This window comes from Bombina bombina, chromosome 3 (genome assembly GCF_027579735.1).
Source record: "Bombina bombina isolate aBomBom1 chromosome 3, aBomBom1.pri, whole genome shotgun sequence".
Classification (NCBI taxonomy): domain Eukaryota; kingdom Metazoa; phylum Chordata; class Amphibia; order Anura; family Bombinatoridae; genus Bombina; species Bombina bombina.
This window is the reverse complement of record NC_069501.1, coordinates 804,954,331-804,967,541: the sequence shown is the minus strand read 5'-3', so window position 1 is coordinate 804,967,541 and position 13,211 is coordinate 804,954,331. Positions and strand designations below refer to the sequence as shown.

The window sequence follows — 13,211 nt, the reverse complement described above, 5'->3', positions numbered from 1 at the left end:
AAACAACATGAAACCCACCATTTCTCTTTCATTATTCAGATAATGTGATTTTACACAAATTTCCAATTCACCTCTGGTATCTAATTTTGGTATCCTTAGTTGCTATCCTTAGTTGAAAAGCATACCTAGGTAGGCTCAGGAGCAGCAATGCCTAACTGGGACTCAGGGAGTTAGCTGCTGAATGGGGGCTGCATGTAAATGCCTCTCTTTATTGGATCATCTTATGTTTTCAGCTAGCTTCCAGTAGTGCATTGCTGCTCCTTCAACAAAGGATGCCAAAAGAATGGATCAATTTTGATAACTGAAGTAGATTGAGAAGTTGTTTAAGATCAAGTGCTGTGTCTGAAACGAAAGATTTTGGTGTTCATGTCCCTTTAAATTTAAGTAGGAGCTGTTTAAAAGACAGGAACATAAAAAACGAAAATGCTGAAATGATACTTTTCATATGAAAACTAAAATAATTTGCTGTGAAGCACATTTACAGTAAAGATAATCTTTTTCAAACACAAATATATTGCAAGTCCATTAGTATGAATGGAATGCTGTTGCTCTGTGATTAATAATGCAAATTGTGTAGTAGGAAAGAGTGGTGCTTGTCCTGGGGATCACAATGTTTCAGTGTTGATGTATTGGAATAGAGACCCACAATAGTGTAGTACATAAAACCTGATGCGCTCACTAAATGGGGAAATAATACTCACAGGCAGTCAATATCCAAGAATCAGATTTATTTCAATCAATAGAGAAGAAATTACAGCTTTGTTGTTCTTCAAACAAGGGTATCCTCTAAAGGTTAAGCACATTAAAGCTACCACTTTAAAAGGACCAGAGATTGACTCCTTGTCTGCGTTTTTTATATTAATCAGCTGGCACCTTGGGGATGTTGTAGAATTGGTGAGATTGCGATTTCTTGAAGAGCTATAGATGTATAATAAAGATGATGATGCCAAATGGCAAAAGCCCAGGTACCTCGTCAAGGTTTTTTCCAAATAAACCTGGGTCCCTAAACAGCCACACAATGCAGGCTCGCAATCAAACAACTGTGAAAAAAAGGAGGGTGCACAGGTTTATGTCAGCACTCTTAGGCCGGACCGGGTACACATCCTATGACCCTGCAACATGCACCGCCCTGAGTGCAATCCAGCACTCTCAGGAAGCTGCACTGTCACCAGAGCCACAGGCAGTTAACCCCAGTCAGGCCTGGGTGCAAGGCCCAAACAGGGAAAGTTACAAAAAAAAATAATTAATACAACACACAGAAAAAGTCCAGCACTCACAAGCTCTCAACTAAGATAAAAAGCAGCTTTTTCACAGTTGTTTGATTGTGAGCCTGCATTGTGTGGCTGTTTAGGGACCCAGGTTTATTTGGAAGAGACCTTGACGAGGTACCTGGGCTTTTCCCATTTGGCCAGATGCGGTAACTAATTCTTCCATTGCTGCTTTTTATCTTAGTTGAGAGCTTGTGAGTTAGTGCTGGACTTTTTCTGTGTGTTATATTACATTTTTTTTGTAACTTTCCCTGTTTGGGCCTTGCACCCAGGCCTGACTGGGGTTAACTGCCTGTGGCTCTGGTGACCCCACCCGTGTTTTGTATGTGTGCGTGTGTGTGTATATATCTCTATCTCTATTTATCTCTCTATATCTCTCTATATCTCTCTAATCTATCTTCATAAATGTATTTTAAAAATGTTACTTTATAACTAACCCAGAAGAGCTTACAGTCTAGTGATGTTAACCAGTTCAGTTTGGATACGTGTGAGTGTTATTTTGAATTTGTGCCTTTTATTCTATTTAGATGAAGTTAATGATTCACAGAGCAGTTCAAAAAAGGATGATCAAAATGACAAAGAAAAGAAAGAGGAAGATGAGCTACCAACACCAAACTACAAAGCCAAAACTATTATGGAAAGCTGGGTTTGGGGCAGACAGCCAGGTAAGTCTTATGCTGCTCACATACATTTAAATAGTTTTCATTAAAGGGACATGAAACCCAAAATGTTTCTTTCATTATTCAGATAGAGAATACATTTTTTTTTTTTTTTTTTTAATTTTTTATTTTATTAACAAACATTAGAAATTTCATTACAACATAATTTCATGTATATATGAGAGAAAAAACAAAAAATAATGAAGAAAAAGAAAAACATCAATATCGGTTCTTGTAATGACAGAACTTAATCAAAACTATAAAGTATATTTTGACTCTCATCCAATACATAACATGATACTTCATATCTGTCTATCTGATGCCCCTTTTCTTTTTCCACAACCCTTTTTCTTTTAAAATAAAATAAATAATAAAAAGAAAGAAAAAAAAAAAAAACCGGGGGGTAAGCAAGAAGGGGAAGGGAGAAGAAAAAAGAACAAACTGAATAGACAAGGATCAAGGCCTTAGTTATTCATAAGTTGACTTGCAAAAATCTACCAAACTCCCAAAAGAACCAGCTCCGTATTTCTAAAGGGATAAATTAAATGTTCGATTTCGCTTGTGGGTAAAGCCTTAATAAAATCTGACCATTTAGAGAAAAAGTTCCCCACTTCTTGTTCATTCTGTAAGTTGGTATCTAGCTGTTCTATTATACATTGTTTCTTCAAACAAGTCTTTATCTCTAATATACTTGGTGTTGCTCGTGATTTCCACTTCTTCAGTATTAAATATCGGACAGCAAGAATTATCAAAGTAACTATTTTGAGTTTATCTCGAGGGAGGCCGAAGTCCTCCAGTGGGAAAATTATATTTAGAGGAGATAATGACAGTGAAGATATTCCTAGTACGTTGACCATCCAGTATTGTATTTTCTGCCAACAATTCCTTATTTTTGGACAATACCAGAACATGTGGATAAGGTTAGCCGAGGGGTAGGAGCATTTTGAACATTTATTAAAAGTATCACTACGGCATTTAGCTCCCTTCTCCGTTGAGAAGTATGTCATAAATAATAATTTAACATGTGTCTCTCTCCACGTGGCGGAGAGGGTAGCACGAGCTATCGCTTGAATTGATGAAGTAATTACAGAAGTTTCTCCTAAGTTTTCTGATAAAGTATTTGTCCACTTAGCCTGCAGGTTTTCTAATATTTCTGTGCCTTTCAAGGAAGCCAATCTCTGATATATATAGGAGATGGATGTTAGGCCATTCTTAGCTAATAAGATCCAATTCTCAAGTATGCCTAGGGACCATTCCCAACCAAAGTAATTTACCAACTTAAAGGCATAGTGTCGTGCTTGCGAAAGTTTTAATACATTTATTTTGGTAGTTGATGGATATTCTGAAGGCCTAGGGATTTCCAGTTAAAGAAGAGAGCAGATTGCATACCTGCTTGAAAATGTGGATTATTTAAGAGAGGTAGGTGTCGTGATATTCTAGTCTGGATATGTAGCATTGAACAAATCTTTTTCCACATCTGGATTGGGTTAAAGATGAACTTAATTTTCTTTAATATGGGTGGAATAATATTTTTATCACAATGTAATAGGGCTATCAAGGAGCATGGATGGGCTATGTTTTTTTCAAGTTCAAGACTTGTTACGTAGTTAGCATTGGTTAACCAATCCATTGCTGTTCTAGCCTGAAAAACTATATTATACAATCGGATATCTGGCAAAGAAAGTCCTCCCTGCTCGACCGGAAGCATTAATTTAGATAGGGAGATCCTAGGTTTCTTATTTTGCTACAGAAAGGAACGAAGCGCCGAATTAAGATAGAATATCTCTTGTTTTTAGGATGAATGATGTATTCTGAAGTACGTACAAGATTTTAGGGAGAAGAGTCATCTTGTAAAGTGCAATACGGCCTGACAAGGATAAGGGGAGTTTTTGCCAATTTTTAAAAGCTTCTGTAATTTTTTTAAGTACCGGAGGAACATCATACCAGGCATTAGGATTGGAGGAAATCCATATGCCTAGATATCTAAATGCATTTTGAACTATAGTGAATGGAATGTTTGTACAAGAATATTTGGTATGTGTAAGCCAGCAAAGCTCCGATTTTAGAACATTTACTTTATAACCGGAAAAAGAACCGAATTGGTCTATGATAGCAAGAAGTTTTGGGATGTTTCTAGCCGTATTAGAAATGTAAAGCAGTACATCATCTGCATATAATGCAATTTGCAGTTCTTTCCCTTTAATTTTAATCCCTTGAAGTTGATGGCGAATCTGGATGGCGAGTGGTTCGATAGCCAGATCAAACAGAAGGGGGGAGAGAGGACATCCCTGTCTAGTCCCTCTTCTCAATCTTATGTCGGGAGTCATATCCCCGTTAACTAAAATTCTTGTATATGCATTACTATATAAATTGTTGAAGGAGCGGAGAAAATTACCCCCAAGACCAAATTGTTGTAGTGTAAAGGACAAGTGATCATGATGTACCGAATCGAGCGCTTTTTCGGCGTCGATAGATATAATTGCTTTATCAGAGATGTCCTCTCCCCCCAACCCCTCCGAATCCAGCAGGTTAAGATATTCTATTGTTGTGAATACCTCCCTTATCTTAGCCGATGAATTTCGCTTTGAAAGAAAACCTGCCTGGTCACAATGTATAATGGAAGAAAGTAAAGGTTGAAGTCTGTTTGATAAGATAGATGTAAGGAGTTTATAATCTGTGTTAAGGAGCGCGATGGGTCTGTATGACTTTTTTTTTTTTTTTCCGGATTTTTCCCCTGTTTCAGGATAAGAGTTGTATAAGGTGCAGTGAATTCCTTAGTTGGGATGTTACCTGAGACATATATATCATTAAAAAAGAGACGTTAAATGTTTTATTATCTCGGGAGCTAATATTTTGTAGAATTCATTTGGAAGTGCATCAGGTCCTGGTGCTTTATTAGAGGAGAGTTTTTGAATTGCTATAGCAATTTCTGCTTCGATGAAGGGAGATTGTAACGTTTCCAATGAGTCTGGGGTCAGAGTTGGAATAATTATTTGATTCCAAAAGTTTTCTCGCTGTGAGATATTAGAGTTTTTTTAAAGAATACAGGGACTCGTAGTATTCTACAAATATTCTGTATATTTCTTCGGGGGAGTTAAAGCTTTTATTACCACATGATATAGTTTTTATTATAGAAGAGCCTCTTTCAATCTTCACTAAGTTTGCTAAAAGTTTCCCTGTTTTATTGCCATAGTGATACAATTTAGCCTTCAACCTAAGATCTTTTTGGCTGCTTTTATAGAGCAGAAGAGAATCTCTCTCCGTCAATGCCGCATTGTATTTAGACCAATTCTCAGGTGTTTTGACTAAAATATAACGGTTGTATGCGTTTGTAACAGCCTTTAGTGCCTCAGTCTCCCTTTTTTTTCATTTTCTTAGTTCTAGAGATGGAATAGGCCAGTATTTCCCCACGAAGGACTGTCCCAAAATAAAGCAGGTTTAGAGGTATGTTGTTGGTTAATAATTGCGTATTCCCGAAATCTAGAAATAAGCCAGTTTTTAAATTTTAAGTCATTTGCGAGATAACGAGGGAAAGAAAAACCAAAGTTCTTGTTCCCTGACAAGATTAAATCAAGTTCAAGAGTGATCGGGGCATGGTCTGAGATAGTAATAGGTAAAATATTAGCAGTTACTTTTGACTTGCAAAATCTTTCATCGATCAAAAACATATCGATTCTTGAAAGCGATTTATGCGCTTTCGAATGGCATGTATAGTCTCTAAGATCCGGATTTTGGATCCTCCATATATCACAGAGCTTTAAGTTGCGGAAAAGTTTAAGAAATAATTTAGACTCTAAGTTGTCTCTCTTGGTTTTAACTGGAACAGAGTTCTGTCTAAGTCTGTCAAGGGGGTGCTGGGGAGCCATGTTGAAGTCACCAGCCAGAACTAGATGGCCTTCAGCAAATGAGAAGAGCTTGTTTTGCAATGTTTCCCAGAATGGGAGATTAAAGACATTTGGGGCGTATACGTTGCAGAGTGTGTATAATACTTTTGAAATTTTAATTTTTACCATTAAGTATCTACCTTCCTGATCCGTATCTACCTGGATAACCTCATAAGGGAGTCTCTTCCCCAGGAGAATCGCGACCCCACTCTTTCTTTTTACCGTAGAGGAAAAAAAAACATCTTTAACCCAGGAAGATTTAAGTTTTAAAATTTCTTCAGATTTTAAGTGTGTTTCCTATAAAAGGGCTATATTAGTATTAATCTTTTTTAACTGAAGAAGTATTGCCTTCCGCTTAATCGGGGAGGTAAGGCCTCCAATGTTCCATGAGGTCATTTTAAGTTTATGGCCCATAATCGTCATTTTTTATAAAGAAGAAAGAAAAGAAGAAGAAAGTGAGAAGAAGAGGAAGAAAAGAGGAAGAAGAGAAGAAAAAAAAAAAAAAAAAAAAAAAAAAAAGGAAAGGGAAATGGATAAGGAAGGGGAAAAAGAGAGAAAAGAGGGGGAGAGAGGAAAGAGAGGGAGGAGAAGAAGGGGAAAAAAACAAAACAAAAAAAACATCCATGTACAATAAACAATAATTGTGCTACCCATAGTACTTATTACCCTATTACCCTAACCTAAAAGGCCTGGACTTTTTAAGTTCTTTTAAGGGGGAGAGTTCGTAGAGTAGAATTTTTCTGCTTCAAGAGCTGTATCAAAAAAATGTGTTGTGTTGTCAATCATTAGTCTAAGTCTGGCAGGTTGTATAATAGTAGCACGAAGGCCTTGTATAAATTTCGTGCACATTGGGGCCAACTCTCCCTTCTTTTTTGTGCCGTTTCTGCTGAATAATCCTGAAATATAAGGATTTTGGCACCTTCAACCATTAAAGGTTGGTGTTTACGATAATGTTGTAAAAACATGATTTTATCCTGGTAGTTCAGGAACTTGGCTATAACAGGTCTAGGTCTCTTATTGATATTGACAGAAGAAATTGGTCCTATCCTGTGTGCACGTTCAATTATTATTTTAGGATAGTTCTCAGGCATCTGTAGTAAATATGGAAGGGTATGTGTAAATAATTTTTTTAAGATCTTCTGGCTGCTTAGCCTCAGGAAGACCAATTAATCTTAAATTATTACGCCTTGAACGATTTTCAAGGTCTTCGACTCTATTTTGTGTTTTAATAAGGGCTGAAGATATGGCTTCTAATTTATCATTTTGGATTGAGACCAGATCTTCAAGATCCGAGACTCTTTGCTCAACCTCAGAAAATCTTTCAGCAAATTGTTTGACTTCTGAGGTCTTGTTTAAGCTCCTTATTTAAGGAATCAAATTTAGGGGTGAGGGCATCAGAAATTTTAGAGACCAAGGATTGTACATCAATATGTTCCTGCATATTTATAAGATCGCAGGAAGGTGCCTGCATTTCTGTTTGTACCTCGGGAGCAGATTTATGTTTCTTATCTCTTTGTCTAGCCGACATGGCTGCTGGTGAGGTTTTACCGTGAGGGTGAAAAAATTTATCCATAAACTATACGTGAACAAGGTTAATTAGAGTGGAATTTGGTTATTTATTATTTTAAGGGGAAAAGAAGAAAAGGAAAGTGAGGGATGTGAGGTGAGTGTGAGGGTAAGGTGTAAAAAAAAATAAAAAAAAAAATATAAGGGGTGAGGTGAATTAGGTGTATCAGGCAGCCGCAGCCGGAAGACAAGAGAGCTTGTAATCCCTTGGTTCTCTTTAGAATAGATTACATGGATATAAGGCTGCTCACTATATTACAATTTTATACAATATAAGCTGGCCTAAAAAATGTCAGATATATATATAAGTATATTAGTATATATGATGGGAATAGATCTATTTGTTGGTCTTAGTCAGCCACTTTGTCCCGTTGTAAAGGTCAGGGTTAATAGAGCTACTTGTATAGTATGGTTTTAAAACTTATGGTATATTTTATAAAGCTCCAAGACTAGGAGCCTTATTAAGGGCTACAGTGGTTTTATAATAGTGTTTTGTCCCCTCTGATATAGTGTTCCGTTTTCTAACTATTAAAGTTAGTACTATTACCTTTTCCCTTTTTCTTCCCCTCCCCCTATCCCCTCCTCCTCCCCTCCGCTCCCCTCTTCTCCCCAATTAAGGATGAAGATTTAGGGTGATTTGGGAAGGGATTCTGAAAGAATTGTTTTAGCTAAGAAAAAACCTTCTCCTCCTTAGTAGCAAAATGTCCCAAAAAGAAAGAAATTATGTAACAATCCTTTAAGGGAGTTTTCCTTCTAATAAAAAATAAAATTATACAAAGTAATTATTTACAATTACTTATACTTCAGCAGAATTTAACTCTAAACATTTCAGTGTTTCTTGGTATGTACAAGGCTATATGTTAAATTTACAATACTTGTGGGTTAATGGATCATTTTAATAAAATAGCCTTGTAGTCCCCGAAAAAAAGCAGTGTTTATACAAATTTTCTCCTCTTTTCATTCCCCTCCGTGCTTCTCCTCCTCTCTCTCCCCTTATCACTCTTTTCTTCAGTTTAAGTGAAAAACTCAGTTCTTATTTCAGTAATACATTTTTCCATATATTGAACTTTGAAGGAATAATGTGTCCTTGGCAAGCTTTAGTTTATATCAGGCAGAAAACGCTGTAAGGCTTACCTTTTTACCTGCTACCCCCTTGTATTGATTTCTATCCAAACTGTGCCGCCGGCTGACTTGAAGAGAAAACAGAACAGGCTTCCACTCATATGCCCCTGCCCATGGAGGCCACACAGTAAGGGTATGATCGTTGGGCCGGTCCTCTAGCCCCTTCTCAAGCACTATGCAGGAATCCACCTCCACCCGCGCAGCACCGGTGGGGGGGGGGGAGAGGCAGAAGAGCTGTCAGAAAGGAGTCAGGTCCAGGGCCGATCACAGAAAAACGCAGGGAGCCCAAGCAGCAAGCGACCAGCGGCACCCCAAGTCCCACCACACCAGCCAACCAGGGCAGCCAGGCGCAGCAGGAGTCAGACCGTCCACCGGTCACGTCAACTCGCCTCCTCCCACGCAGCACCGGTGGGGGAGGAGGGGGGGCAGACTCCGAGGCGCAGGGAGATCGTGATCCAGTCAGAGGATGAAGCGGGAATTTCAAAAAAACTCAAGGACCAAGTCAGGACCGGCTCATCAGGCACATCAGGGCCGAGAGAAAGCAAGCAGGTAAGCAGAGTAGCGGTTTTGTTATTGATCCGCCAGGTGTATCCTCGCCTCCTCCCACGCAGCACCGGTGGGGGAGGAGGGGGTTCAGGCACTAAGTAAGACCGGTCCCTTTCAATACAAGAAAGCCTCAGTTGTTACAGGGAAAGTGGGGATCAGGGCCAGAACTGGCTCAGCGGACAGCAGATTAGCCAGGGGAAGCAGACAGGGAAGGTGAAAAAAAAAAAAGCTGTATATGTCCCGACAGCCACAACCTCACCTCCTCCCACGCAGCACCGGTGGGGGAGGAGGGAGAGAGAAGAGGTGGACAAACAGAGGCAAATCAAGCCAAAAGAGCCGCAAAACGTCCCAGGTGTGTTGAAACTTGCAAGAATATATTGGCTTTTGCAGGATAACTGTTCTTTAGGGGAAGCGGCTGTTTAACAGGCGGGGGAGAGGAGAGGGGAAAGAATTTATCCTATAGGTTTTTTTTTTTTGCAAGGTAGTTAGGAGGGGTGATTTTCCAAGAAGCAGAAAAAAAAGGAAAATGCCAAAATATACTGTTGCTCCTGTGCCCTTCAGAAGAGAGCAGGGTTTATCAAAGAGAAGGCATCACATCCCCTTAGATCATCTGTTGAGAACATTAGTTTAAGTTCCAGGTCTCTCCAGGTAACCTGTTTACCAGAACAGTGAGATGTATTATCACTGTTATGGGTCCCCGAGATGGTGTTTCAATCTATCCAAAAACAGCAACCCCAGGCCTGGGGTAAGGCGCAAGGATTCACCGCCAAAAAGCTATGGGACAGGAGTATCGAGCAGGCAGCAGGTGCAGCACATCCTTTGCTCCTCCTCCACCGGAACCACCGTAGGTAAGAGAATACAATTTTAAACAACTTTCCAATTTACTTCTATTTAATTTGCTTACTTCTCTTGTTATCCTTTGCTGAAAGGTTTATCTTGGCAAGCTCATGAGCAGCAAATAACCTAGGTTCTAGATGCTGATTGGTGGCTGCATATTTATACTGATTGTCATTGGCTCACCTATGTGTTCAGTTAGAAACCAGTAGTGCATTGCTGCTCCTTCAACAACTGATACCAAGAGAATGAAACAAATAAGATAATAGAAGTAAATTAGAAAGTTGTTTAACCCCTTAACGACTGAGGACGTGCAGGGTACGTCCTCAGAAAAAAGGCAGTTAATGCCTGAGAACGTACCCTGCACGTCCTCAGTGTGGAAAGCAGCTGGAAGCGATCCTGCTCGCTTCCAGCTGCTTTCCGGTTATTGCAGTGATGCCTCGATATGGAGGCATCCTGCAATAACGTTTTTAAGTAATCCGGTGCAGAGAGAGCCACTCTGTGGCCCTCTCTGCACCGGAGATCGGTGGCTACCTGCGTTGGTGGGTGGGAGCCGGACCGGGAGGCGGGTGGCGGCCATCGATGGCCATGTGGATGTGAAGGGGGGCGGGATCGTGGGCGGCTGGGGGCGCGCGCGCGTGCACGGGAGGGGGGGGGGCGGGCGCGTGCACGGGGAGGGAGCGGGTGGGAACCGCTACACTACAGAAAATGGGAAATAAAAAATATATCAAATATGTCAAACAAAAATGTCAAACAATAAGCAAGGTGGTGGGGGTTAGTCTGTGGGGGGTGGGGGGGGGGGGAAGCTACACTACAGAAAAAAAACAAAAAAAAAACAAAAAAAAAAGCATTTTTTTATTGTAAACTGGGTACTGGCAGACAGCTGCCAGTACCCAAGATGGCCCCCAATAAGGCAGAGGGGAGGGTTAGAGAGCGGTTTTGGGGGGGATCAGGGAGGTTGGGGGCTAAGGGGGGGATCCTACACAGTAGCATATGTAAATATGCTAAAAAAAAAATTCATTTTTTTTTAAAAAACCCTTTTATTTTAGTACTGGCAGACTTTCTGCCAGTACTTAAGATGGCGGGGGACAATTGTGGGGGAGGGAAGGGAGCTGTTTGGGAGGGATCAGGGGGTGGGATGTGTCAGATGGGAGGCTGATCTCTACACTAAAGCTAAAATTAACCCTGCAAGCTCACTACAAACTCCCTAATTAACCCTTTCACTGCTAGCCATAATACACGTGTGAGGCGCAACAGGATTTAGTGGCCTTCTAATTACCAGAAAGCAACGCCAAAGTCATATATGTCTGCTATTTCTGAACAAAGGGGATCCCAGACAAGCATTTACAACCATTTGTGCCATAATTGCACAAGCTGTTTGTAAATGATTTCAGTGAGAAACCTAAAATTGTGAAAAATTTTACGTTTTTTTTAATTTGATCGCATTTGGCGGTGAAATGGTGGCATGAAATATACCAAAATGTGCCTAGATCAATACTTGGGGTTGTCTACTACACTACACTAAAGCTAAAATTAACCCTACAAGCTCCCTAAAAGCTCCCTAATTAACCCCTTAACTGCTGGGCATGATACACTTGTGGTGCGCAGTGGCATTTAGCGGCCTTCTAATTACCAAAAAGCAACGCCAAAGCCATATATGTGTGCTATTTCTGAACAAAGGGGATCCCAGAGAAGAATTTACAACCATTTATGCCATAATTGCACAAGCTGTTTGTAAATGATTTCAGTGAGAAACCTAAAGTTTGTGAAAAAATTTGTGAAAAAGTGAACAATTTTTTGTATTTGATCGCATTTGGCGGTGAAATGGTGGTATGAAATATACCAAAATTGGCCTAGATCAATACTTTGGGATGTCTACAAAAAAAAAAATATATACATGTCAAGGGATATTCAGGGATTCCTGAAAGATATCAGTGTTCTAATGTAACTAGCGCTAATTTTGGAAAAAAATGGTTTGGAAATAGCAAAGTGCTACTTATATTTATGGCCCTATAACTTGCAAAAAAAGCAAAGAACATGTAAACATTGGGTATTTCTAAACTCAGGACAAAATTTAGAAACTATTTAGCATGGGTGTTTTTTGGTGGTTTTAGATATGTAACAGATTTTGGGGGTCAAAGTTAGAAAAAGTGTGTTTTTTTTCCATTTTTCCTCATATTTTATCATTTTTTTTATAGTAAATTATAAGATATGATGAAAATAATGGTATCTTTAGAAAGTCCATTTAATGGCGAGAAAAACGGTATATAATATGTGTGGGTACAGTAAATGAGTAAGAAGAAAATTACAGCTAAACACAAACACCGCAAAAATGTAAAAATAGCCTTGGTCCCAAACGGACAGAAAATGGAAAAGTGCTCTGGTCACTAAGGGGTTAAAATTGTATTCTCTATCTGAATCATTACATTTTTTAGGTTTCATGTCCCTTTAAGTGCAGTGAGTCTAAAGAGCAACCTGTGATGTGCTGTTATTTCTGAAATACAAGAATAAAATGTTACTGATGACTTTAATTGTGGAGATTTATAAGTGTCTCTATTATAAACGTGAATTTGCTACAGTAAGTTACGTTCTACTGCTCTGAATGCAGTTCTGTAAAATATGTATATGCATTTATATATAGTGTAATGTTCAGATTACAGCTGCAATCTTAAAGTTAAGAGATTTAATAGTGCTGAAACAATTAGCTTTTGTTAAAAGGACAATAAATGTTACCATTTTGTGCTAATGCCCTTTTCATATTTTATAAGCTTTTTGTACCAAAGAATATTTTGTCACCTATTAGGTGCAAGCTTAGACGCTGTGCCGCTATCCCTGCCTTCTAAAGCCTTTATTTATTTATTTATTTTTGTCTAAAGCAAAACTTCTTTAAACTTATTTTCACCTGCGTCCCCTTTTTACATTAGAACTCTTTCTTTTGGCCCCCATTATTATAATATATAATAGTTGCATCACTATACCACACACGTTAGGGGATAATTTAAATTTAAATGAAACTTTCATGACCATTGTTAATCACTTAACAGTTGTCTATCTCCATGTACCTTCCGTGCGTGGCGATGATCAATGCCCATGCATTGTGAGTGCTCTGCACGCAATAGTCTCATTATTTTTGACCAAAGTGACTAATTTATGCACATTTGAGGAGGTACAAAATTAGCTTCTACTAAGCAAAATACAGAACAAGTTTCTCATTCATAAACACATCGCACCTCGAGTGTCCCATGGCATTAATTCAAAGAATTTTATCTGCGTTCTTTTTATGCATTTTTATTGACTTTGAGCAAGGTAGTGTGAAGAGTTAAAGACATTTA

The 13,211-nt window shown here is 39.0% G+C and overlaps 1 protein-coding gene across 4 annotated transcripts in view; it reads left to right on the top strand.

The window, feature by feature from the left end:
• HERC2 (HECT and RLD domain containing E3 ubiquitin protein ligase 2) overlaps window positions 1-13,211 on the top strand; it is a 733,063-nt gene that overhangs the window by 29,190 nt on the left and 690,662 nt on the right. For all 4 annotated transcript variants that reach the window (XM_053707729.1, XM_053707727.1, XM_053707730.1 and 1 more), the window contains exon 4: window positions 1,796-1,933. In XM_053707729.1, coding sequence (XP_053563704.1) covers window positions 1,796-1,933 — 138 coding nt within the window. The remainder of the gene's footprint in view (window positions 1-1,795; window positions 1,934-13,211) is intronic.